Source organism: Asterias rubens, chromosome 12, assembly GCF_902459465.1.
Source record: "Asterias rubens chromosome 12, eAstRub1.3, whole genome shotgun sequence".
Lineage (NCBI taxonomy): Eukaryota > Metazoa > Echinodermata > Asteroidea > Forcipulatida > Asteriidae > Asterias > Asterias rubens.
Window position 1 is genome coordinate 2,282,158 of NC_047073.1, and position 27,878 is coordinate 2,310,035.

A 27,878-nucleotide genomic window follows, 5' to 3' on the forward strand; every position below is an offset into this window, starting at 1 on the left:
CCAACATAATAATTATCAATTGAGGTTTTGTATTTTGTCAAGTTACATCTCTTTATACACTTAGCATGTAAGGCGTCTATAGTAAATGATTTAGATAAGATGGGAAATAGCAAAACTTAAACAAATTGCAAAATGTAAACGAATTGGGGATGCATTCCCAATTGGCTCAGACTATTTTTAATTACATTCATTGTTTTTGAAGATTTAATTGCACCTGTTCGTGCGTATATTTAGTTCTCTGCTGACCGAGTGTGCGATTAGTCATTGATTGGCGACGTTCATTGTGTTAACGTTCCTAGCCGATACGGCACCACTAATTACCGCCCGCTACACGAATGACTGGAGAAGAGATTTTGTAGGCCCATCACACGAATATCTGGCTCATATACAGGGTGCGTTCGATTAGCTTCCCTGGGTCGACCCCGCGGTGCTCACTCGGGTGACGTCAAAGCTATCAGATGGAACCGGGGACAGACCGGGATCGACCCCAAGGGAAGCTCATCGAACGCACCCACATGTATTGCTCAGTCCCTTCGAGTTGGTCCCTCCAACAGTCAAGCTGCGCCCTCTACCGGTGACTACATCAGTCAGTATCGCCAGTCAGGGTGCATGAGTGAGAAAACAGAGCATCGAACTCGTTATAATGTAGGACCACAAATTATTCTTTTATGTTGAAAGCCCCCAAAAAGGGTTTCAGTGTAAAACAAAATGTGCCCAATATTGTGACCTAGGGGTTGTTGTTGACTTCCGACTTGATGTATTTTGGATGAAGAGTTGTTATTGGTTTTTTTTCTCTCCTTATTTTCCCAGATATTTACTTTATATGATGAGTGTTGGACGTTTGTGTACTTTGAGATTCTTCCTAAAACGAATAATATATAAGGACGACAAACAACTTTATAGGTAGAGGATCTTGTTATAATAACAATCTCTCCATCAGCGTAAAATGATCAAAACATTAAACTCTTCACGCGGCCCGCTTCACTTGAAAGTGATTTCCCCACAGGTCGGGATGAAATCTCAAGGCAGTGAAGTTCAATCTCCTACTGTTATAAAGTATCTGCTATATTCCCGATTAGTAATCACGATAGCTCCACGGAGATATAAAGAGAGTGGATTAGTTTTCGAAAGGAGTGCAAGGGGTATTTATTCAAACGAAGCAGAAGATTGATCAACTACAAGCGCAGTTCGGGAAAAAGGCACATACACGTTTTGTAATATTATCAAAGACCGGGGCCCAATTTAGCAAAGCCTGTTTAATTAGCACAGATACTTACTGTCTAATAAACATTTCTTAAAGGGAAGGTACACATTTCGTAATTGACAAAGACCAGTGTTCTTTCTTGGTGTGTCTCATTATAACCATAAAACATAAAAGCCTGCGAAAATTTGGGCTCAATTGGTCATCAAAGTTGCGAGAAAATGATGAAAGAAAAAACACCCAGAGCAAACCGTTTCTCACAATGTTTTATACTATCAAGTAAGTTTGATGCGCATAAATTTCGAGTAATTACTAAACGTGCCCAGTGTCTAATACATAACACGGAAACGCACCTCCGATCATAATCATATACTCCCACACGAAAAAAAGAAGTTTTTATTATGCCATATTTTGGAATAGTAGACTAGATACTGAGTACCGTATTCTCACAGGCGTATGGTCGCGTGAATCCAGTACGAACATGGAATGTTCCATTTCAACGAAAGGGGTTCCCGAAGCCTATCTACTTAAGTTATACACTTGAAAGTCTACATAATATCAATGAGATTAATTAATAATAAAATAAAAAGAGTCAACTTCGTATCAGTTATAGTGATATTAAGAAAGGGTGTCTTTAAATAAAATAAAAATTAAACAAATCTGTAAACAGACACAAATTTATATATGTTTAACTTGTTCATATTTCCCTCCCCTTTAATGGATTGTGAAAAGACATCAAGTTTCAAAAAGCAGTGACAAGTCTACTTGATGAACAGTCAGCTTATGTCAAACAGACAAGACTGTTTTCAATTTCGTCAAATCTGAAATATTGACGACTGGATACTGTGTTCTTTATACCAAACACTAAAAAAAACCTAAGAGAACAGTGACTGGACAACAGAGACGAAGATGGTTGCTGATGACAAGATGTGTCTGTTTAACATCGTGGCGAGCCGGACTCCGGTAACGAGTCGGACCCTGGTGTCAGCCGTGTTGATTGCGGCCGTGCTCTCGGGGCTGGCGACCCGTACGTGCCGGGCCGCGAAGATACCACTTCCGATCATGATGATCAACCCAGGCGGGTCATGGATTGGGATTGACCGTGCAATGGAGTTAGCTAGGGATGACGTCAATCGCCAAGACGGTATACTGGATGACTACGAACTTCAACTGGTCGCCAACTACTCAAACGTAAGTGTTAAAGGCAGTGGACACTATTGGTAATTACTCAAAATGGTTCAAAACCTTTCTTGGTAACGAGTAATGGGGAGAGGTTGATGTATAAAACATTGTGAGAAACGGCTCCCTCTGAAGTGACGTAGTTTTCGACGAAGTTGCGAAATAATAATGAAAGAAAAAACACCTTTGTCTTACTCAGTTGTGTGCTTTCATATGCTTTATTTCGAGACCGCAAAATCTAATTCTGAGGTCTCGAAATCAAATTCACGGAAAATTACTTCTTTCTCTAAAACTACGTTATATTACTTCAGAGGGAGCCGTTTCTCACAATGTTTTATGCCATATTAACAGCTCTCCATTGCTTGTTACCAAGTAAGTTTTTATGCTAACAAATAATCTGAAGCGAAGGCGAAAACAAATAAAAAATCACCACGGGGGGTTTTGAACGGTCGGGCGGGACGATCAACAATTTTGGCCTTATAAAAGCCATGCAGTACGAGGAGGGCGGTAAGCTTACACATAAACTATTTTATGAACTTAACTGACATAAGTGTGACGCGCGCGGACCTCCATTTTGATAAGCAGTGTTATCATAGTGTCGTTTCGTGAAAACCGAGAGATTTTGTTTTGCGTTTATTTCGGTTTCACGAGCTTGCATGAACCTTTAAGTACTGCGAACCGAGGTTAGGCTGGAGAGAACCTTCTAAACCAGTATATTATCAATTCAGTGCATCGGCAGCATTTTGTTCCCACAGTCATAAAGTTTGACGTTAAATTTCACGTCCGTGGACTTCCCGTGGTCGCAACGTCAACATTCACGAAGGGGGGGGGGGGGGGGGGGATCTTGACTCTTCCACAATTCGCGAATATAATGTTAACATTTAGGTGATTTGTGTCCCTTATGGGACTCAGTTTCCGTTTGATTTTGCCTAAGCAATCTCCTTTTCAGTGCTCTTGGATGCCGTTTAATTTCAAAAGATAATCTGAAGTAGGGGTAAACGAAAAGGCATTGTAAATGCATGGATGTAAATAGACCAAATGAAAGAGAGAAAACATTGAAATTAGAACATAAAAGCTTAAAGGCACTGGACACTATTGGTAATTGTCAAAGACCAGTCTTCCCACTTGGTGTATCTCAATTAATGCATAAAATAACAAACCTGTGAGAATTTGAGCTCAATTGGTCGTCGAAGTTGTGAGATAATAACGGAAGAAAAAACACAAGAAGTTGTGTGCTTTCAGATGTTTGATTTCAAGACCTCAAAATCTAAACCTGAGGTCTCAAAATCAAATTCGTGGAAAATTACTTCTTTCTCGAAAACTACGTTACTTCAGAGGGAGCCGTTTTTCACAATGTTTTACTATCAACAGCTCTACATTACTCGTTACCAAGTCAGTTGTTTTGAGTATTTGCCTTTAATGTAACATGTCGTTCAGATTTCAACTTGGGGGGGGGGGGGGCACGGCTATCAATGGGGGGGGGGGGGGGTTGCCCCCGTGCCCCCTAGTTACGCCACTGAATGTCCATTATAAGAAACCGGTATTTTAAAGTATATTTTGAATGTTAGTTGGGATTATATAAAAACAGTTATTATCCTTTTTTTCTTTTCTTCAAAAGCCGACACTATTAACAAATTATATACGGTTTTATATACGATATCGAATTTAGCACATCCAACAAATGAACAATAATAAGAACTTATATATATTTGTATAACCAATGTCGATCTCCGTCTCATCCTTGGATGCTCCTTTTCGTTTATAAAACGCAAGCTGGAGACATTATTATTCAATATTTAATGTTTGACTGAGCAATTACTTGTCAATGGGTTTTCCTTGATTACTCTTGAGGCCGCCATAAGACATCGCAGAATAGAATTCTCTTCGCTTTCACAAAGTCGATTGTTCCATGCCCGTACCTTACGGCCATTTCCACCGTCTGGGACCATTGTGTTATCCCCAGCATGTTTTTTTCTTAATTGAATGATGTGAATTAAATTTGTGGAGTTTGAAATGATATTGATTTTGAGCCGTTTGCAAAAACACTTTTAATAAGATTATATTAAAGCATCGTTTATTATACAACCGGGTACTCTCTGAGTGTGGATGAACTACATGATGGGCGGAGTCCACCAAATGTTTCGCCATTTATCATTATTATTTTATTATTTTAATTTTTTTTACATTAAAGGGAAGGTACACGTTTGGTAATTACTCAAAACAAGAATAAACTTAAAAACTTACTTGGTAACGAGCATTGGAGAGCTGTTGACAGTATAGAACATTGTGAGAAACGGCTCCCTCTGAAGTAGCATAGATTTTGAAATAGAGGTAATTTCTCACTAAAATAATAAAAGACTCCTAGCTATAGAAATCTTTTATTCCTATCTGAAAGCACACAAGTTCGTCCAACACGGACGTTTTTTCTTTCATCATTTTCTCCCAACTCCGATGACCAATTGAGCTCAAATTTTCGGTGAGAAATAAATAATCTATATCCGCGTTAGGAGATTATCGCTCAGTGAGCGTTTTATTAATTTGTTTTTCTTCCATCGATGTCATGCAAAATGTGTAATCGGTTTTTCACTATTCTCTCGTGACCCAGATGCATGGCCGATCGATCTCAAACTTCTACAGGTTTGTCAGTTTATGTATAATAATACATAAAGTGCTTACACTGCCAGCAACTATTTTGTTAGCAAAACAAATTCTGTAATGTTCCTTTAAAGGCAGTGGACACTATTGGTAATTACTCAAAATAATTATTAGCATAAAACCTTACTTGGTACCGAGTAATGGGGAGAGGTTGAGAAACGGCTCGTGAGAAACGGCTCCCTCTGAAGTGCCATAGTTTTCGAGCAGAAGTAAATTTCCACGAGTTTGATTTCGAGACCTCAGATTTAGAACCTGAGGTCTCGAAATCAACCATCTAAACGCACACAACTTCGTGTGACAAGGGTGTTTTTTCCTTTCATTATTATAAATCTCGCAAGTTCGATGACCGATTGAGCTCAAATTTTCACAGGTTTGATATTTTATGCATATGTTGAGATACAACAACTGTGAAGACTAGTCTTTTACAATTACCAATAGTGTCCACTGCCTTTAATATCAGGGAAACTTTTCTTCACATTATAACATCTCAGGCCTGTACTACATAACGTTGAAGTACCGCGGTACGCTATGCTAAATAAACCACATTAAAACTGTTAAATTCGACGGCATCTTTCAAGTCAAGTTTAGAGGACTATAGGTATATTGTACAATTTCATTAGCGCGGGTAGTAAGCAGTGTCAAACAAATTTTAAATTGAATATGGGTGCTGGCATGAACCATGTCATTTCATCATCAGAGTGTGCGATTCTTGCAATTTTGGAAGCCACATAATAATAAAAAAAAAAAATTAGATTAGTTTTATTTGGCAGAGTGTTTCTGGTATATAATTAAAAAATTTATCTGAAGGTTAAAAGTTCAGATTCACGAGGGAGAAAAAAAAGAACGTATTAAATGAATATTCTGCATCAGGAAGACTTCACACAGCCTATATAAATGGTCGACGGTGCAAGTTTTTCTTAGAAGTTGCTCTTTGTTAGATGTGCATTAAGTTCTGGAAAATTCGACTGATGAAAATAAAATACACTTAATGAACCAAGATCACTGCAAAGTGAATGCATCAATTAAAGACAGATCACAAACCCATCAAGCAACCGCTCGACACCCTTCAGGCGGAGCAACACACAACTCACTACGTCTTAATATAAAATAATATAATAAACAATATTAATTTTGTTCTCACTGATGTGTTAGCACTGTTTACTCAGTACTTTCTTGAGTTCTGTGAAAATCGATCTATAAACTGTTACAGTGCCCGCTGCTAAAACTTGTGTCCTTCCGGTATTAAAGACACTGAACACTGTTAGTAATTGTCAAAGACAGGGGGTGGATTTCACAAAGGTAGTCCTAACTTAGGACTAGTCCTAGGCAATGCTAAGAGATAAGACTGGTCCTACTTAGGACTAGTCATAGGCAATGCTAAGAGATAGGACTGGTCCTACTTAGGACTAGTCATAGGCAATGCTAAGAGATAGGACTGGTCCTACTATCTCTTAGCATTGCCTAGGACTAGTCCTAAGTTAGGACTACCTTTTTGAAATACACCCCAGTCTTCTCACTTGCTGTATCTCAACGTATGCATGAAAAAACAAACCTGTGACAATTTGCTGTAAAGAAGAAGAAAAAAACACACCATTATCACACAGAGTTGTGCGCTTTCAGGTGCTTCTGTTAGAGACCTCAAATTCTAAATCTGAGGTCTCGAAATCAAATTCGTGGAAAATCTTTCTCAAAAACTGCGTTACTTCAGAGGGAGCCGTTTCTCACAATGTTTTATACTATCAACAACTACCCATTACTCGTTACCAAGTAAGATTTTATGCTTATAATTATTTTGAGTTATTACCAATAGTGTCCCCGCACCTTAAAGTTTCCTATTGACTTTGTACACAGTTTATGGAAAGCTTACGTCACAACAAGTTTATCAAATGAATTTTTTGTATGCAAACACATCATAATACATGTAAAACAATTGCCTGTCTCTGTCCGTAAAGACGGGGGACCAATCTGCAAAGTAATACAGATCACAGGGGAAGCCTTTAGAACGCTAGATGGCAGCAGACACATAAGTAAAACTCCATTGTTCATGTTGCTCTGGGCATGCGCTCATTTCCAACAAAAAATAATTCACGTATCCTCAAAAAGTTATCATACGTTCAACCACAGGCCTGACGGTCCCCCTGTATCTTTTCGTATTCTTCTTTTTTGCAGAAGGACTTCAAAGTGAACAGTTCCGTCAGTACCTTACTATGAAATCTGACCCATATTCTTGATATAGTTTAGATACACAATAATGAACGTGTCTGGTAAATCTTCAACCATGTTTTGATACACAGTTTAGTGGCGAAATTAGTTGGGGGCCAAAAAAATTGGAGCAGATTAAAAGCGCCCAACGGAATGATAAGATCGGCATTTTTTTCAATTTATACTTAAATCGTGACGATGAGAGAGTACAACAAATTATTGTCCATCCCTCAAACTGGAAATATTAAAAGCCCTATTGCAAGACGCACGTTCTTAGTGTTCTCGAAGGGTTTAGGGGCACTTGATTCGCTTGCGCTGCGTAACCTTACAAGGCAAACATGGGGAATTTACATCGGTTTTAATCGTGCACGTTTTTGTCGTTTTATATGGAGGCGAATTTCTGGATGAGCACGTCTTGCCAAAGAATAAAAACTCAAATATTTATAAAAAATGAAACAAAATTAAAACAAACTGGCTCCTGTCCATATATTCAGTCTATGAATTACCGAATCGGAAATAACTTCCTTAATTAATTTTCCAAAGAGAGTAATTGGATAGGAAATAATCAAATGATTAATCACATTTGGGGATCGTGCTTATAAGAATTTTCTTCGCCACAGCAGGTTAGTCAAATGGAGAAATTCGTTGAAGCTTGCCGAATACTTTCAGCTCACTTTGGTTAAAGGAGCATTACAATGTGTTCAGTTTTTTTGCTAACAAAACAGTTGCTGGCAGTGTAAGCCCTTCATTTAATCCACCATATACATATACTGACAAACATTAGATTAGATTAGATTAGAATTATTTATAGATGCTTGAGATCGATCGGCCGCTTCGGTCACGAGAAAATAGTAAAAAACCGATTACAAATTTTGCTTGACATCTATTTCAAATTATACAAATAGTTTCATTTATTTCTCATCAAGTATGACATTCCAGACAGAAACATTTCAAGGGACGTTTTCTACGATTATCACCATTAAACTGTTTAAGTTTTGTGTAAATATTCTGAGACGATTTTTGTTCTAACCAAGTGGGATCACAAGAGACACCATTTTTCTTACTCTAAACCTCCGCTTCTCTATTCCAGTTTTGTTTTTTATCTCCAGATGCATACAAAAGATTCAATTAAATTTATAAAATTGCATAAGTGAAGTGTCTGAAACTTTTGTATATTTGACTGAGTAACTTAATTCACGCCCTCTGGTATTTGATAAACAAACAATACCAAGCAACCTTTGATTGATGTATCTTTTTTTTTCGAATCAAGTGGAATCAACTTTGTTCATGAAAACAGCGTAAAACGAGTTATGCTTTGTGAGGAATTTTGCGCATTCTCGTGGGTGCATTCCGAATGCATCAGTCAGCAGTGATTTTGCCCAATATTAAGGGTCTCCAAGTATTCATTATGTCCGCATATTGTTAAAGGCACTGGTCACCTTTGGTAATTGGCAAAGGCCAGTCTTCTCACTTGGTGTATCTCAACATATGCATACAATAAGAAACCTGTAATTTGTTTTAAACTCAATTGGTCGTCGAAGTTGCGAGGTAACAATGGGACTAATAATGTCGCACAAGTTGTGTGCTTTCAGATGCTTGAATTCCAGACCTCAGCTGAGGTCTCTGATTCAATTCAAATATTTCAGTGAGAAATTACCTCTGTCTAAAAAACTACGTTCGTTCAAAGGGAGCCGTTTCTCACAGTGTTTTATACTATCAACAGCTCTCTCCGTTGCTCGTTACCAAGTCAGTTTTTAAGCTAAGAATTCTACCCATACTTAACTGTGTCTGCATTGCAAACCTTTCCAAAGACATATTTTAAAACCAGTGTTTTTTGCAGTGTGTGGACCATTCAATCGAAGTGTTTTCAGACAGAAACCGACTACTTTTGTTCTTCAATCATAAATTTTGCGGTTTTTTTTTTATGTTTTTGTTTAGAACATTCAATGGTGCAAGTGAAGCAATTATAGGAGATCGTATCCTAACACTGCTGATGCACGCACGCGGGAGAAGTACACACTCGTCAAAGCGTCAACAATTGGCAAACAAATTGAATAACCAAAAGACGATCTTAAGCTAAAATAAGCTTCGGCTTGACAAAAGTGAATCTTAACAAATCTAAGATTACGTCTGGACAGTTCTTGTAATACATCCTTCTCTAAAAAGGTTAATCGTGCATGTCTGAAGATGATTCACCCCCCCCCCCCCCCCCTCACGCAAACAGTTAAAGAGAATGTTTATACGTTTGGTAACCACTTCTCACATCAATGAAAATAAAAACATACCTGGTTAGAGCTTGAGAAGTATAGCAGCTTTTACAGTGACAATTGCTGTCAGAAATGTTCCTCAGCTTATGTTTTCCAATACGGATTATTCTTCATGTGCAAGCTAAACCGTTCTTGCGTTCCGCGATTCGCACCTTCTGAAACCAATTTTTCACAGGTTAGTTTCCACGTATGATTACCTTCATTTATGTAGGCCAAAAGTATACAAAACAACTCAACTGTCCCCAAACCAAATGTATTATATAACATTCCCTTTAACAAAACAATTTAAAGAGAGAAAAAAAAGACGATCAGAGCATACTGATCGAAACGTGGAGTTGAAACCAACGGTTCTTTTCAGAACCACCCCCAACTCATTAGAGGTAGTCATTACATGGTGTTACCGCAAACCTTTCTATTTCATCAAGATTGCACAGACCCATAGGATACCCATACAATAATATTGATGTCCCCCTTGAATCACTTCTAAATCCGATAATACTGCAGTAACGTACAATCTCGTTAAAATCTGATGAGGAACATATTTTGTTTTCAGAAAAGGGGACACGAAGTCACACGAAAAAAATCCTCTCTTAAAGGCACTTGAAACTGTTGGTAATTACTCAAAATAATTGTTAGCATAAAAACTGACTCGGTAACGGGTATAATAAAGAACTGTTGATAGTAAACGAATTTGTGAGAAACGGCTCCCTCTGAAAAAGTAGGTTTAGAGAAAGAGGTAATTTCTCACTTGAATTTTAAAAGATTTCAGACATGAGTGCAACAAGGGTGTTTTTTCTTTCATCTGTTGCAACTTCAAGAGCAAAATGAGCCAACATTTTCACAGGTTTGTCGTGGGATACACCGAGTGAGACTACTGGCCTGAGACAGTGTGTTATACTATAACAGCTCTCCATTGTTTATTACCAATCAAGTTGTTATGCTAACAAGTGTTTTGAGTAATTACCAAAAGTGTCCATGCCTTTAATATACAGTTCAACATCCTTATAGAGCAGATCCACACAGAGACGTCAAATCAAACATTGTTAAGCCTATTTACTCTTCATTAATATCCCGTAAAACCACTTTCGCTAAAAATCTGATCAATGACGTCATTGCTTGTTTGTCGCTTAAAGGCAGTGGACACTATTGGTAGTTACTCAAAATAATCATTTGCATAAAACCTTACTTGGTAACAAGTAATGGAGAGAGGTTGATAGTAAAAAACATTGTGAGAAACGGCTCCCTCTGAAGTAATGTCGTTTTCGAGAAAGAAGTAATTTTCCACGAATTTGATTTCGAGACCTCAGATTTAGAATTTGAGGTCTCGAAATCAAGCATCTAAACGCACACAACTTCGTGTAAAATGGGTGTTTTTTCTTTCACTATTATCTCGCAACTTCAATGACCAATTGAGCTCAAATTTTCACAGGTTTGTTATTTTATGCATATGTTGAGAAGACTGGTCTTTGACAATTACCAATATAGTGTGCGCCCTGAACACCCAGCAAGGTGGTTACGTGCGCAACACAAGTCTTATTATAATTATTTACTATTAGTGTCCAGTGTCTTTAAGGTTTTTTGTCTCTCTTCTTCGTCACAGCAATAAAGACATAATTTAAAAGCATGCTTGCTTAGCCGTCGTCAAGGGTAACATCCCGTGAGGACACACGGTTATTAGCTTCTACTTTGTGCGACTATTACTTTTAATAGTTTTTGTGTAGATGTACTTTGACATTGTCATTTAAGCTGCCGTGATGTGTGGCTCTACCCCGGGCATTGACCCGACTCGCAACAGTGTCAAGTTCCGTTCTCAATCTTTCTACAGAAGGGCAATATCTTGAAGAGGCAGCATTGGACACCTTTGGTAAATGTCAAAGAAAAGTATTCCCACTATTGCATAAAATAATAAATCTGTCAAAATTTGGCTCAATTGGTCAACGAAGTTGCAAAAGAAAAAACAACACTCTTGTTGATGAAAGGGGAAGGCTTCAGGCCAGAAGTCTTTGTTTGAATTATGAGATCTACTCATTTTACATAGCACCCTGTAATGGTTTACGAGGTGCTGTGGCACAATATGCTGCCAATCAAAACAGGAACAACGGGGCGAACCCTCTTCTCTTTTCGATAAGTGCACTGGGTTATTTAAGGAGTGTTACACAACAAACAGAACCAACGGCTTTATGTCCCATTCGAAGGACGAAGCATCACGGTAAAGTGTGTTGATTAGATTCACAGGTGTCCTTACTGGGACTCGCACCAACACTCTGCTGTCCAGAAAAAAAAACAGAGCTTGATTCCGGTGCTCTAACTCGCTATGCCATGACACACCACTATTACACATTATTTATATATAAACATTCCCGCTTCTTTCTGGATCTTTCCCTTAACCCATTTCCCCTCTCCTTTTCGATAATGGATATGTATTTGTTTGTATTTGTTTTATGCCTCTGAAGAAGGTCCGGTTTTGGATCGAAAGCTTAGGCCATTTACCCAACTCATTTAAAATATCCGCTATTATATTTTTCTGGTAAACAAGCAAACGATGCCTCGGAATCGATCGTTATTATCACAGTAGCTCACAAGCCTGAGAAATCATGAACGCAATGGTTCTTTCACGTGCGTTACACAACACACGGGACCAACTGCTTTACGTCCCATCCGAAGGACATCAACATGTGGGGGACGTGCCCGTCTAGGTTATGAAAAAGGTTATCTGAGGTGTACGTCATTTGCCAGAAGGTGGACAAAAGCAATGCAATTCAAACTGTTATCGTTTTACAACTTTGTTTTTCCCTGCACAGATTGACACGCTTAAACCTCAAGGCATTGCTGTTTTCGTGAACTCGACAAGTACACGCATGCAGTTATAGGGTGCATTTATTTTGTCTCTCTCAACTCAATAATAATGGGTCACATGACTTGGCTTTGGGTCTCTCTTTAGCCATCCTCCCCTTGTGTATTACGACAGCGAACTTTACTAATCATGATTTCTCCCCATCGAAGATTGTCCGGAATTGAATCTGACAAATCTCGTTATCGGCGAATTGATGTAAAGTCAGGATAAAACAAAGTACGTATATTATACACACCTTGCGTCAATGCCTACGGGTGCCACAACGGTTGCAAATACATACGGACAAATCTGTTTTGTTTCGTTCTTTCAACTGATCGTGTCAATCGACGACTCTGCCTCGAGAGGTTTACGACCTTTTCATCCACCGAGAACAGGATACAACATTTGCGGACAACTTATTCTTGTTCGACCCATAGCGGCCATTTCAATTTTGTTTTATACTGAAGTGACACCCTTCTGTGATAATTTCGTTTTTGACGAAGAATGGTTATCTGCAACCGTGAGTAGTTTTTCAGCCATACGTTGTCGTTTTCAGCACAACGCGGATTCATCCCAAGTACTGTCGTAGAATTTGAGGGACAACCCAGCCTCGTCCCCCATGGTGTACTTTATTTTCAACCATGTTTGCAATTGTAAACCCTGGGATGGAATTTCCTTACTTGGACCCTGATTGGACAACGACTTTACAATATTAGAATATGTTCCATATTCATAGGTACACATAAATTGTGACAGGACGGGAAAAATTGTCTTTAGGATCGTAACATAAATTGTTGTATAATATTTTCTGTTAAAAATTGTTAATGAAGACAGACTACACAGTGACCTACGGAGCCAACCACGCGATCCCGCGGTTCATTGAGCGGATATTAAAATATCGCTAAAACTTCATCCCCTACGGCTAAATCGGATTTGTTATTTCATAAAACCACCTCAAGGCTACACGGTGCTTTTATATGTTTATAGTCCTTGCCTGATTTAATTTGAACATATTAAACTACACTGACACAATATGGACAGCACAATTAACCAGCTTGGAGTTGTGGTCCGACCATGTCAATTTCATTGGAATTCGAATAAATCGAAGGATCTCTTTCAAAGTGTTTCCGCACCGGCCGGACTGTTCCGTTCTCTTCCGAGTCTTCCATCTCGTGATTCAAAAGAGCGTCTTTGATTGAATTAGTATTATCTTGAAATAAGGAGCTTGTTTTCATAGTATTTGTTTCTTGTACAAACACAGCTTTAGTTTAGCCCTCCTGCGACCTTGTATCTGCCGTGCAGCTCACTGTGAATACAGGTTCAACAGAATGCACTCGGATTTCCGTTCTTTTCTTGATTTATTTCATTACAAACCTCCACATTAGCACCAAAACCTTTCCTTAAATCTATCTAATTTCGTCTACGTTGCCATGCCAAACAACGGTTGGTCACATTTTATGATTATTTTACAAAATAATTATAGGTATACTTTAGTGCTTGCAACATTATCGAGTACAACGTCAGTTTGCAGAGCTTACAATAAATTGTGTTACTAAAGTGATTTTTCTTAGCTGGAAAATGCTATTGTAAATTGAAAGATAACATATTTTCAGCTATGTTTTGCTACAGTTAATGTTATCTTTCAGTTTGGAAAGACAGTATTTTTCAAGTTGAACTATCTAAACTTAAAAGTTTGTAATGAATCTACAGTAATCTACACTCAACTGTAGATTATGTTACGAATCTACACTTCAGAGTAGATTCATAACGAAAGTGTCGATTCGTAAAAATAATCTACACTTTCAACAATAGAGTGACGTCACGTTGAAAATAAGAGAACGGTCGGTTTTAGGTAGATGTTTCGAAGTTCGTAAAACCTTAGTTCTAAAAATTTATTTTTAATTTTTTTTTAATTTTTTTTTTTTAATTTATTTTTAATCTCAGCCGATGAAACCACAACTACCAAACACCGGGAATGCGGAGTACGTTCTTTACAGTCATATCTACGATGGCCCAGGCAAGCCAATGCCGTTCCTTCTCGGTAGTTTCTACTCGGAAGAATGCGAAGTGCTTTGCCAAACCACCGGGCAGTTTGATATCATACAGGTATAACTTCGCCAAATTTAGAAGAATTTTTGTTGGGGGGTACCACAAATTGGGGGTAAAATACCCAAATTCGTGATACCAATGGAGGTAGTTCTAGGCCCTGATGTGTTGGCTATATACAAACAGGATTCACCAACCAAAGTTCCACACTGGAGTCAATTATTGGTACCCAAATTGAAAGTAAAATACTCCATCGAGTTATAATAATATCCCCGATGGGATATAGCTCAGAGGAAGGAGACCCTGTTCGGCGTATTCAATTTAAGAAGAAAAAAAAACGAGGTAGGCATACCTCGTATTTTGAACTTTTATATCTTCATTGGAATGAAGAAGTTTGAAAGGGATGTTTAGAAGTATAACCAACTTTGAGAGTAGCTCTCCTTTTTCTGAAAGAGGTTCGTTAAGGTCAAATCCAACTATGCATAACACTACATTTGCTAATAGATAGAGTCCTCATGGAAAGGGGGAAAATTATGAGCCAGTCTCAGGTTGAAACGGTATACTTGGAACTCTCAAGTGCAACGTGTTGTTAAAACCCACAAACTTTCGATGACATTTTTGCACAGAGGATGGTCTTCCTACGTGATGATAATTCCATCAAAACATTCATTATTTCTTTCATTATTATCTCGCAAATTCGACGACCGATTGAGCTCAAATTTTCACAGGTTTGTTATTTTATGCATATGTTGAGATACACCAACTGTGAAGACTAGTGTTTGACAATTACCAATAGTGTCCACTGTCTTTAACGCCAGTGTTTCTCATTACCCCCATCAGATTGGAAACGGCGCGGTATCACCGAGTCTCTCAGACCGCACCCAGTGCAAGACATACTACCGGACCGTACAATCCGCCTCGCAGCAGAACGTTCCACGTCTCAGATTGATACAGATGTATGGATGGGACAAGGTGGCAATACTACGCTACAGTAACGTGCTCTTCTCATCGGTAATGTAACAGCCGTCGATTTCACCAAACTCTTCCTAACTTAGGATTAATCTTAGGACTTAGGACGGGTTCAGTTGCGTACCAAAATACGTAGGACGAATTGAACCCATCCTAAGTTAGGACGGGTTACTCGTCCTAACTTGAGTTAGGATTAATCCTAGCCTTTCGTGAAATCGGCTGCAGGGGTGATTTTCACAAAGAGTCAAGACTAGTCTTATCTCAAGTTAGGACGAGTTACTCATCCTGACTTAGGACGAGCCATACGTTTTTCATATCTCCTAGGACTAGTCCTAAAAAATCCACCCCAGGGCACAGTTTCATAGAGTTATTTAAGACACTGAACATCTTTGGTATGATTGTCAACACCAGTATTCTCTGTCGGTGTATCCCAAGACAAAGTTGCGAGAGCAGAATGAAAGAAAAACACCCTTGTTGCACAGGTTTATGTGTCAATCAGATGCCTAATAAAAGGCTTCAGGCCTGAAGTCTTTTAATATTTGAGTAAGAACTTTACCTCTTTCTCAAACTCAAAAACTACGTTACTCTTATCACACGAAATTGTGTGCTGTCAGATGCTTGATTTTGGGACCTTAAAATCTTATCATGACGCCTCGAAATTAAATGCGTGGAAAATTACTTCTTTCTCGAAAACTACGTTACTTCAGAGGGAGCAGTTTCTCACAATGTTTTATACTATCAACAGCTCTCCATTGCTCGTTACCAAATTAGTATAAGCTAACAATTATTTTGAGTAATTACAATAGTGTCCAGTGTCTTTAAGCAGAAAAACCTGATTGACAGATTTACTTGCCAATCAAACATTGCACTCAGGAACCCACTGTTTGTTTGTGTTTTCATTGTTTTGTTTGTATCCATTGTCTATTGTTATATCCCAGGTGATGGATTCCCTACGATCTATGCTGAATGAAAATAACATCACCATTGTGGCGAATGAGATGTTTGAAGACAGTCCTGCCAGCTACGTCGGTTACCTTAAGGTAACCCAACAACAGCTCTCAACAATCGAATTCAACTCACTTTAAGGATTCAACCATTACTAGTTCTAAATTAAAATCCTAATTCAAAGAACATGTTCCCTACACGCGTTCCCGCAAGCCCAATGGACTACTACACAAGGCCGGTGTCAAATGCAATTGTGTCCGCCATGCAATACTGTCCGCTCCGGACACTTTGCACATGCAATCGTGGCCGGGGCTATGCAAAAATGTGCGCGCGTATGCGAGCGTGCATGCACTGAACCTACGTGTATGCAGCATGAATATTCACGTATTTTTAATGATTGCAGCGAATGCCCAACGGCCGAACATTTCCCATGTCATTCGTAACAAGCACTTAGCTTGTAAAAAAAATGCGAACGTGTTCCGTCGACCAAGGGCGTTTATTAACTTACTGCAGGGACGGTTTTGCACAGGGGCAGACACAACTGCATATGCAAATGTGTCCGGGCGGACACAATTGCACTGTGCAGCAGCGTCCGGGCGGACACGATTGCACATGTTAACCCGTCCGGCGAATATTGTCCTCCGGGTAGTATTGCAAAGAGGACATAATTGCATGCGACACCGGAATGAACCGACTAAACCTCACCACATTCGGCGGCACAGCAAGGACACGATAACCAGATACCATATCAGGGAACCGGTCACCAAATCAAGACCAAACTCACTGAACTAAACCCAATCAAGCTTCTTAAAGTCTGCACAAGTCGCACCTTCTCTCATTTTGCTCCACACACCTTGAATGCACTCACCACCTCAGTCAGGAAATCTGACTCTCTACGAACATTCAAGAAGTGTATCAAACAAATATCTATACCCAACCTAATGCGCTGCAGTCTTGACGTAGTGATGTTTTATAAAAGCCTTGATGTATGTATGTATGTACATGTTTGTATGTAAGCCCTGGTCTAAACTGTTCCAATCAGTTCGAACTTTCGCCGGGTGTATTCCTCACGAAAGCTCACAGGTTCTCGGGAGCTAAATACTCATGCGAGACTTGCACAGTCAAAAACTACAGGACATTTCAACTTCGAATTTTTCGCTTCGAAATGTTGTTGCATATTAACGACAACGAATGCGGGTCACTTTTACTAGCCAACGTCAATGCACGCCACAGAAAACCTTAATGCATTATTGCACAATAGAGGGTTATATTATAATACCCCCATATACAGACCATCTCAGTTCATGGAGACTTTAATGAAGAAAACGAAACCCTTTTACCGACAGTTAAAGATAACAAATTATGCGCGGGATTTCTTTTGACGCAAATCACCCGTACTTCCTTTCTGTTACATCCATATTTATGTGGGGCTCAATTTTGAAGCAAAATGTAGGTAAGGACGCACTGCCGTGGATGGGACAACAGCCCCGCAAACCCCTTTTTCAGTAATTTGTGATTTTGATCTACACGTTCTGATCATGTTTTGTTCACTAAAAGCACTGATGACTATTTTGTCCACTCCTTCATGCTATGTCCAATCAGGAGAAAGATGCTCGAATTATCATCGGTCTATTTTGGGATACGGAAGGGAGGAAGGTCTTTTGTGAGGTAGGTGATATGTCCTAACATATTAAGTGCAAAATATAAATTGATCTTAAAGTAGGAAAATTATTCGCTCCTCACTCTATTAAACGTACGAAAAGCATTGTTTAGTTTTCCCATTTCGCTCAGTGAATTTCCAATTTGATTTTAGTTTCCAAAGTGACTTTCCCACTTCAACCGAGTTTGACGACTAAAAATAATTATGACAAATATCGTTCCTACCTTATTCAAGTTTCTTTTGCGTATTATTCCCATTGAAAGTGTTGTGAGCTTTCTAGAACAGCCCCAGATTTTGCCTACCGCGGTTGGAAAACTATGGAAAGCTCAACAATATACTAAGACCAAATACTTTTAGAACTATGTAAAAGAAAAAAAATGGCAAATGGCAAACACAGGAAATTTTATGGAACGCATTGAATTTAGTTAGTAAATCAATGAAAAAAAAGCTCTCATTTGGTATGGAACTGATCTAAAGTTTGTTTTCTTAACAAATAAAACAAATTTAAGAGTTTTAACTTACCATACCTTTGGTTTGTTCAGGAACAAAGCCCGGTCAGTATGTGGTGCTGTAGTAAGTGGGAATGTGGGCTAGCACACTTCAGAGCAATCTTGATCAATTTAAAGACCTATGTGGTAAACAAAACAAGCACACACATTCAAGTTTTTTTTTCTTCACAGGACTCGGGAAAGTACTGAGTGTATGGGTAAAAAACAAAAATTAATACACATTCAAGGTATTCTGAGTTTTTAGAAACATTCACTTTTGTACTTTTATTCTTCAAAATTGCTTTTAGCTAGTTGATATTTAAAGGTGGTTGTATAATATAAAAACCGTGCCCATTCATTTTGTTTTGCAACTGTAAAGAGGAAAAACAAATGGAAAGCATGCTAGGATCGGGTTTCGGTATCTAAAATAAGGTCGTTGGCAATGGAAATGGTTTTGTTTGGCGTTTTTTTCAACGCTGCTTGAAAAGTAAGCACTTATAACTGAGTTAAATTCGTTGGGGAAAACATGGTGATTTGTTTTATTGTGAATTCAAGCAAGTCTATAATTGAAGTCTGATTTGAAGTACACATGGAGCAAATCGGTGTAAATTTTAACATGTGTTCATGACTTGAATTCTTTTGCGTCACCACAGGCGTACAAACAGGGTCTGTACGGGCCTCGTTACGTGTGGATACTACGCGGCGTTGGGTACTTTTCCCCCGGCTGGGTGACGCTGGAGGACCCATTGGTATCGTGTACTGCTGAAGAGATGATTAAAGCTACGGAGGGAGTTATTATCACCAATTGGCAGTTTATACCAGCAGCTCAAGAGGTCTCCATCACAGGAAGGGTGTGTTATAGTCGTTTTTTTAATTTAACATGTATTCTTGAAATGGTAAAAAGGCTGCGCCAAAACTTCACGAGTTTACGACTTTGTTTCCGTTGGTTCGTTATATTGGCATTGTTCCTAGTATGAAATCATGATAACACTAAAGTATTGAATAAAATGGAGTGAATTTGTTAACCAAAAAAAAGTACGTTTCACCTCTGTTCAATGCCAAAAACGTATACGCTTAGAAGTCAACCTTGTACATTTAAAAAGAAATCTATGCTTTTTCGTTATTTAATTCAATATCCGGAAGGCTTCATTTTTTAAAATGCTCCAAACATGGGCGAGAAACCCTGTAATCAACCAACAAGAATGGATCTGGTGAGCATAAAAGGCAGACAATGCAGATTTTGTTTTCAATAATGAAAAGGTCATAGAATTACACCGAAGTTTTATCTTGTTTATGTTTGCGTCCAGATATTTTTAGTTTGATTGAAACCCTTAGATATGACTAATTGTATTTTGATTGCGGGAAGTGTTGTTATGATAGATGAACATTGCCTTGGGGCTGATGTATATTGCGTATAAAGAAGATACGTTTATGTATGATTGATTGTGGAATAGGGATCGGTTAAAGGCAGTGGACACTATTGGTAATTGTCAAAAACTAGCCTTTACAGTTGGTGTATCTCAACATATGCATAAAATAACAAACCTGTGCAAATTTGAGCTCAATCGGTCATCGAACTTGCGAGATAATAACTAAGGAAAAAACACCCCTGTCACGCGAAGTTGTGTGCGTTTAGATGGTTGATTTCGTGACCTCATGTTCTAAATCTGAGGTCTCGAAATCAAATTCATGGAAAATTATGTCTTTCTCTAAAACTATGGCTGTTTCTCACAAAGTTTTATACCATCAACCTCTCCCCATTACTCGTCACCAACTATTGTTTTATGCCAATAATTATTTTGAGTAATTACCAATAGTGTCCACTGCCTTTAAGTGTAGTCAGGAACGAGCTGCGTGTAAGAAGCTCCACAATTTTGTTATACATCTCAGCATAAACAAAACATAAAACATTCTGAAATCAATTAATGGGAAAATTAAATTAGCTGCTGCACACAACAATTTCGTCTTCGAGTAAAAGAATCACTCCAATCTCATGACATTATTAGACTATTAGGAAAAATATAATCAAAAGTTAATGAAACACTATTCTCATAATAATTCAATAGGAGACTTTCCAACGCTAGGCGGCAGCAGACATACCGGGTAAATTTCCATTGTTTACGTAGTTCTGAACATGCGCATAATTCTGAGAACAATGGATTTACCCGGTAAGTCTGCTGCCCTCTATCGTCCCAGAAAGTCTCCCATTAGTAAATATTATTAATATTGGCAAAGTGTTGGTTACAGTTAAAGGAACACGTTGCCTTGGATCGGTCGAGTTGGTCTTTCAAAAGCGTTTGTAAATAAGAACATATGGGTAGAAAGAGGTTTTAAAAGTATCAATGATCCACACAAATTTGCCTCGAAATTGCGTGGTTTTCATACTTTGCAAACTAACTCGGTCGGCCATTATGGGAGTCAAAAATTGGACTCCCATATTAATGGCCGACCGTGGTAGGCGACGAGGCAAAAGGAAAATCGTGCAATTTGGAGGCGTGTTTGTGTGGATCATTGTATCCTACTTTTACAACATCTTTCCAACCATAATGCATTTTATAACAAACGGTTATAAACGCTTTTGAAAGACCAACTCGACCGATCCAAGGCAACGTGTTCCTTCAACGCTGGTTCTTATAGCTTCCTTCGTCGTAGATTAATGCACTTTACAACATTTTTTCTCGGCATACTTTTACTCTAAGATTGATCCTCAAACTATCTGTACTCCCTGGGAAACATACGACCACATACTGCTGAAATTAAGGCTAACCCAACACATTACTGTCAAATCCCTCTCCGTTTCCATTTAAAGGCAGTGGACACTATTGGTACTTACTAAAAATAATTATTAGCATAAAACCTTTTTTGGTGACGAGTAATGGGGAGAGGTTGATTGTATAAAACATTGTGAGAAATGGCTCCCTCTGAAGTGACGTAGTTTTCGGGAAAGAAGTAATTTTCCACGAATTTGATTTCGAGACCTCAAGTTTAGAACTTGAGGTCTCGAAATCGAGCATCTGAAAGCACACAACTTCGTGTGACAAGGGTGATTTTTTCTTTCAAAGTTATCTCGCAACTCCGACGACCAATCGAGCTCAAATTTTCACAGGTTTGTTATTTTATGCATATGTTGAGATACAGCAAGTGAGAAGACTGGTCTTTGACAATTACCAATGAATTAAGGCTAACCCAACACATTACTGCCAAATCCCTCTCCGTTTTCCATTTAAACAAAGTTAAGAGGGGTATTGTTAAGATGTCTTAGGCGAACGATGATTTTTGGGAGGTTTGTTGAATGAAAAACTAAGAAATAAAAACATTGTGTAACATTGGGTTGCATTCCACAATGTTTGTAAAAGGTATCGGGACATAGACAACACCTGGGGGAAAGCACATAATGTCGCCCAGTCATCAAACAAATACATCAAATATTTGAATACAACAATTCAGAATTTGCCGCGGATTGGTTATAACGCTTGTAATGAACGATTCCTTGCAGACACCGAGTGATTTCGTGGAGGCCTACAACGCGTTTGCCGGCAGCGTATCATTCGGAGGAGCGGGATCATTGTTTTATGACTCCGTGCTCACTGCAGCATTGGCTATGAACAATTCTATTGCACCACTTCGATTGGGTAAGTACCGTAGTCAGATGCAACTGTGTCCGCCATGCAATACTGTCCGCTCCGGGGCGTTGCAAAAACCGTCCAATGGACATGTACATGAATATTCACGTATTTTATGATTGCAGCGAATACCCAAAGGCCGAACATTTCCCATGTCATTCATGACATGCGCGTAGCCTTAAAACAAAAAGATGGCGAACGTGTTCGTCGACCAAGGGCGTTTATTTTTTTTATTTTTTTTTTATTCCATAAGGGCGTTCAATTATCTGCAAGAATGGTTTTACACGGGGGCGGACGCAACTGCATAATGCATATGCACATGTGTCCGGGCGGACTCAATTGCAGTATGCAGCAGCGTCCGGGCGGGCACGATTGCATAAATATGCACACCGTCCGGCGGACTTGTTGCATATGCAATAATGTCCTCTGGATAGTATATTTAGTAGCATAAAAACGTACTTGGTAACGAGCAGTGGACAGCTGTTTATAGTATAAAACATTGCGAGAAACAGCTCCCTCTGAAGTAACTTAGTTTTCGAGAAAGAAGTAACTTCTCAGTATAATATTTGAATTGAACTCGAGACCTCAGCTGAGATAGGTCCCGAAATCAAGCATCTGAAAGCACACAACTTCGTGCGACACAGGTGTTTTTTCTTCCATTATTATCTCACAACTTAAACGAAAAATTCAGCCAAAATTTTCACTGCACTTGTTGAGATACACCAAGTGAGAAGCCTGGCCTTTCACAACTATTACCAAAGGTTATGAAAAAACTAGACAGCCAGACCGGTGGTGGTCTATTTAAAACATCTTTAACCAGTGAGCTTACATGTGAGCTTTACCCGTGGTTCTACAAATAAAAGTAATACCAAAAGGTCTACGGTATGAATTACAGGCAGAGATTATTATAAGAACAGAAAATGAACATTTCCATAATCAACTCTATTTTTTACTATTTTTTTAAAAATTATATATTTACTATTTCGTTTGATTATTTATTTGTTTATTCGAAATCAAGCATCTGCAAGCACACAACTTCGTGTGACGATGGTGCGACAAGGGTGTTTTTTCTTTCATTAATATCTCGCAAATTCGACAACCGATTGAGCTAATTTTCACAGGTTTGTTATTTTATGCATACCCGTTGAGATACACCCAGTGAGAAATATTGGTTTTTGGCAATAATCTCAAAGTTGTCCGGTGCCTCTAAGGGACGGTGAGACTCAAACTGGTGCAAATGACCTTTATCAATCCCAAGACACCCTTAAGCCTCAATTTTGTTTTAATCAACCCTTGAGCTCATTCATAAGTCTCTTTATAATTGAACTTCGATTAATTCTAGTTTAAAAACGGTTATTTTTTATACTTCTCTTCAAAAGTGAACAAGACACTTGAAGACTACACGTATAACGACCACGAAATGCGTGATATATTCATGAACGTTTTGGACAACATCTATTTTGTTGGAGTCTCGGTAAGTAGATTGCATTATTAGTCTGACCTTCAAGGCGCTAAGCACTTCTTTGTCTTTCTCTCCCATCTCTCACTTTCCCTCATTTTTATCATAAAGCAATCAATAACCAATTGCTGTTGAGTCTTCTCGACCTCCACAACTTAAACTTAATACAATACAGTACAATACTTTACACAAGGATTTCCAGAGTATTTTGCTCATTGAGTTTTACCAATGGTTTTAAATCCTATTGGACAAGTTTTTAATTGAATGAATTACAAAAATTATAGTTATTAAATTTATAAATATTTAGGTGCCATATCTATTTCGCTCTATCTTTAGCTCTATCTGTTTCGTTTCAGGGTCCACTTAGTTTTCTGGAAGATGGCGACAGGGTGGGACAGTTTCAAATCGAACAAATCAAAGGTGAAGTGAAGTTGAAATGGCCGTGTTAGTAATTGCATTATTGTTAAAACATACTGTAAAGTTGGAGGAGGTGGTGCTTTCTGCCCTTCCAGACATAGGCTTCTGATGGATGATACCCAAGCCTACATCCGTATGGACTGTAAAGGCCTAGGAGTAGGTGGCAACGGCCCCTGGAAAAAATAAAATGTAGCCCACACCTTGAAGTAGCCTTCAGGCCTTGTGTGTCTGGCGACTTGCATTTTTACTGTTTGTTTTGTAGTTAATTCTTAAGTTCATAATACTATTCACACCAATCATAACAAAGCTAGTGTCGAAATGTTTTGAAACAAAGCAACCAATTGTGTCAGGTATTTTATTTTGATGACAGTTTGCAGAAAATGCCATCCATGCCAACCGGCTCAGTTAGTGTTCATCAACAATAGAAATTGTCTATTTTGCGTGTGCCTCGCCTTAAATGCGTATTGCGCAACGGACGGGGAAATCTACCTTTTAAAATTGCGCAAGCAAGTTGTGATGCCGTCAGGAAAATTGGGTCAATCAATTTTCTGAATATCTCGTTATATTTCTAGAATAGATTTGAATGACCTACACTTGATGTCGCCTTTTCCAACTAAACCACACATTTTAAACTCTAACTCCATTTATAGATGGAAAGGCTAAAGTCGTGGGAAGATTTCTGTCACGCGAAGACAAGTTCGAGTGGGACGACGGCGGAGTGTACTTTCTGAGTAAGTTTCTATTTTCGTTAATATTGCCAAAATTTGGCCCTTCCATCTTTTCCTACCGACTTTGATGCAGTGGACACTGTTGGTAATTACTCAAAATAATTATTAGCATAAAACCTTACTTGGTAACGAGTAATGGGTAGCTGTTGATAGTATAAAACATTGTTAGAAACGGCTCCCTCTGAAGTAATGTAGTTTTCGAGGAAGAAGTAAATTTCAACGAATTCGATTTCGAGACCTCAGATTTAGAATTTGAGGTCTCGAAATCAAGCATCTGAAAGCAAACAACTTAGTGTGACAAGGGTATTTTTTCTTTTGTGAATATCTCGCAACTTTGACAACCGATTGAGCTCAAATTTTCACAGGTTTGTTATTTATGCATATGAGATACACCAAGTGAGAAGACTGGTCTTTGACAATTACCAACAGTGTTCAGTGTCTTTAAATGCGTTTGTTATAATGGGAAGGTTTGCGGTAACACCATGTAATGACTATCTCTAATGAGTTGGGGTGGTTTATAAAAGAACCGTCGACGTTTCGATCAGTATGCTCTGATCGTCTTCTGAAGAAAGTTTGTTATAGTTCATCAGTTGATCGGACGCAAACATTACTTCCCGTCAACATTTGCATTTATTGGACATTGCAATTCTCGCGCGTATTCGAACACTTTGATCTCACTTTGGTCCCACTTACATAGCCTGAAAATTTTTCATAGATTCAATTTTTTTTATATTTATAGAGAGAATAGTGAAATTATGCATGTACGTAGCCGTATGCGAGATAGTTATAACAAACAGTTTTGTTTCGTAATCAGCTTCTTGAATGTGATGGTCGGCTACTCAGATCGTTTTCGACAATCATTTTGTTTCATACTTTGTCAAGATGGTCTGGGGGTCGTCCGAGAGTGTCAGGGTTGTCCTGTTTCTTTGCTTACGCGTTAATATCCCCATTACTGTATACTTGATATAAATTTTATAAATCTTGTTTTCTTCTCCATTTTTTGAGGTTTTGAGGAAAATAAATAAAACAATAAATAAGATAAAACCAGTGTGACTCCAACAACCATTTTCTGGTGGTAATTTGACAAATGAGACATACACCATAGAGATGCTTTTAAAAAGACAAGCAAATAAAAATTACTTGTCAGAAACGCACTCAAGGAGTTCAAAAACCTTAGACACTTGTTAGTTACGAACCTCGTCCATGTGTCTATATTTGATCATTCTTGTAATTCTGTCCTTTGTCATGTGAGTTTCCGTTTTTGATTATAAATTGTTTTGTCTGACATCGTGTCATGACATTTATGTTGAAGCATTCGGCGATTAATTTGTCATTTTGGTAAAAAATATTAAATCATCATTGTTTGTATTCTTCAATTTCCAGACGACGAGGCACCCCATTCATCATTTGTCAAGTGAATTTGGTTTGCGTTCATGAATTCATGATTTTTGTTTATTCTCCAGACGGCGAGCCACCACATGATGAGATACGAATTGAGGAGAGACTAATAACGTTATCATCAACGGGGTTCGCTACCGTCTGCACGCTCTCAGCTCTGGGCATCGTGCTGGCTTTCGCACTACTCAACTTTAATGTTGTCATGCGCAAACAAAAGTATAAACACCAATCTTATGTCACTTTACGATGACTAAAGAGTTCGGATACCTTTTTGTAGATCATTTTTTTGACCAGTTTTTTTAGTAAGAAGTAATTTCTCACCAAAACATTTGAATTGAATTCGAGACCCCCCAGCTGAGGTCTCGAATTAAAGGCCTCCGAAAGCACACAACAAGCGACAAGGGTGGTTTTCTTCCCTTATTATCTCGCAACTTCGACGACCATTTGAGTTTGAAAATTTCACAGGTTTGTTTTGTATGCATTTGTTGAGATACATCAAGAGAGAATACCTTTTTTTGACAATTACCAATAGTGTCCCTCAGGGCCTTTAAAACTATAATTTATGCGAATGTTTTACCTGCCAATCGTTTTACCTCTGTATACTGCATTTATCTAGAATTATCAAGCTGTCAAGTCCAACTATCAACAACCTAATTATTCTTGGGAGCATTATGACGTATATATCAGTTGTGCTGAACGGCGTCGATGAAGAGATGGTTGGGTTTGAAAATATGGACCACCTCTGCAGGGTAAGTCAAACTCAGTTCCTGCTTCATATAGCTTTGAAATGTTTTTTTGGTTCCTGTTTTAATTTGGCTATGAGGGTTTACAAGTCCTTTTGAATGTAGCCGAGGGAGGACCTTTTTGTATGTTAGAATTTTCTCCAGAAGACGATCAGAGCATACTGATCGAAACGTCGAGTTGAAACCAACGGTTCTTTTCAGAACCCCTCCCCAACTCATTAGAGATAGTCCTTACATGGTGTTACCGCAAACGTTTCCATATGTTAGCATTTGTGGTTTTTAATTATGTTTAGTTCATTTATTTGTTAGTTCCTGCTTTATGGTCGTAAGCGCCGTTTCTTTGCTTACGGTAAGCCGAGCCATGAAATTGGGTCCGTGCCACAACTCAAGCACCAAATGACCAAAACCCGCTACATTGCTATAATTATTGTGTTACTATAACTGCTATTTTGTTTAACTGTTTGTTTGTTTGTTTGTTTGTTTGTTTGTTTGTTAGGCTCGACTATGGATGCTATCACTCGGTTTCACACTCGGTTTTGGTTCCATGTTCTCAAAGACGTGGCGAGTTCATAAGATCTTCATGAACAAAAAACTGGAAAGACGGGTAACTATACGCAGTAAATGACGCCATAGGAGACCGGTTTTAGGGTAGTCTCGGCCAAACATGTCAGTACTCGATACCAAGTAAAAACTATCAACCGCCAGAAATATTTTCTAGTGCTTTAGGCCTGCCAGACACCCAATCCCCCAAATGTCTACTGTACAAACCTATTATTAGTTGAAATTTACCAGTTGTCAACTCAGTTCAGATTTACACAACTTCGTGTGACAAGGGTGTTTTTTCTTTAATTATTATCTCGCAACTTCGACGACCGATTGAGTTCAAATTTTTACAGGTTTGTTATTTTATGCATATGTTGAGATACACCAACTGTAAAGACTAGTTTTTGACAATTACCAATAGTATGTCCAGAGTCTTTAAAGCATACAAAGGGTCGATTACATACCAGTGATCCGAGAAGAAAGAACAAAATGGACGATTGGAAACTTACCAAGGCTGGATGC

General features: G+C 38.5%; 1 protein-coding gene across 1 annotated transcript in view; it reads left to right on the forward strand.

Annotated features, from left to right (window-relative positions):
* The first annotated feature begins 2,110 nt into the window (after positions 1–2,110).
* The window catches only part of LOC117297682 (gamma-aminobutyric acid type B receptor subunit 1-like), a 30,678-nt gene continuing 4,910 nt past the window's right edge, over positions 2,111–27,878 (forward strand). Inside the window, exons 1-13 of the mRNA XM_033780830.1 lie at positions 2,111–2,392; positions 14,282–14,443; positions 15,224–15,394; positions 16,291–16,392; positions 17,900–17,965; positions 19,099–19,296; positions 21,942–22,077; positions 23,448–23,542; positions 23,884–23,947; positions 24,595–24,675; positions 26,136–26,286; positions 26,687–26,819; positions 27,310–27,417. Of these exons, the coding sequence (XP_033636721.1) occupies positions 2,111–2,392; positions 14,282–14,443; positions 15,224–15,394; positions 16,291–16,392; positions 17,900–17,965; positions 19,099–19,296; positions 21,942–22,077; positions 23,448–23,542; positions 23,884–23,947; positions 24,595–24,675; positions 26,136–26,286; positions 26,687–26,819; positions 27,310–27,417 (1,749 nt within the window). The remainder of the gene's footprint in view (positions 2,393–14,281; positions 14,444–15,223; positions 15,395–16,290; positions 16,393–17,899; positions 17,966–19,098; positions 19,297–21,941; positions 22,078–23,447; positions 23,543–23,883; positions 23,948–24,594; positions 24,676–26,135; positions 26,287–26,686; positions 26,820–27,309; positions 27,418–27,878) is intronic.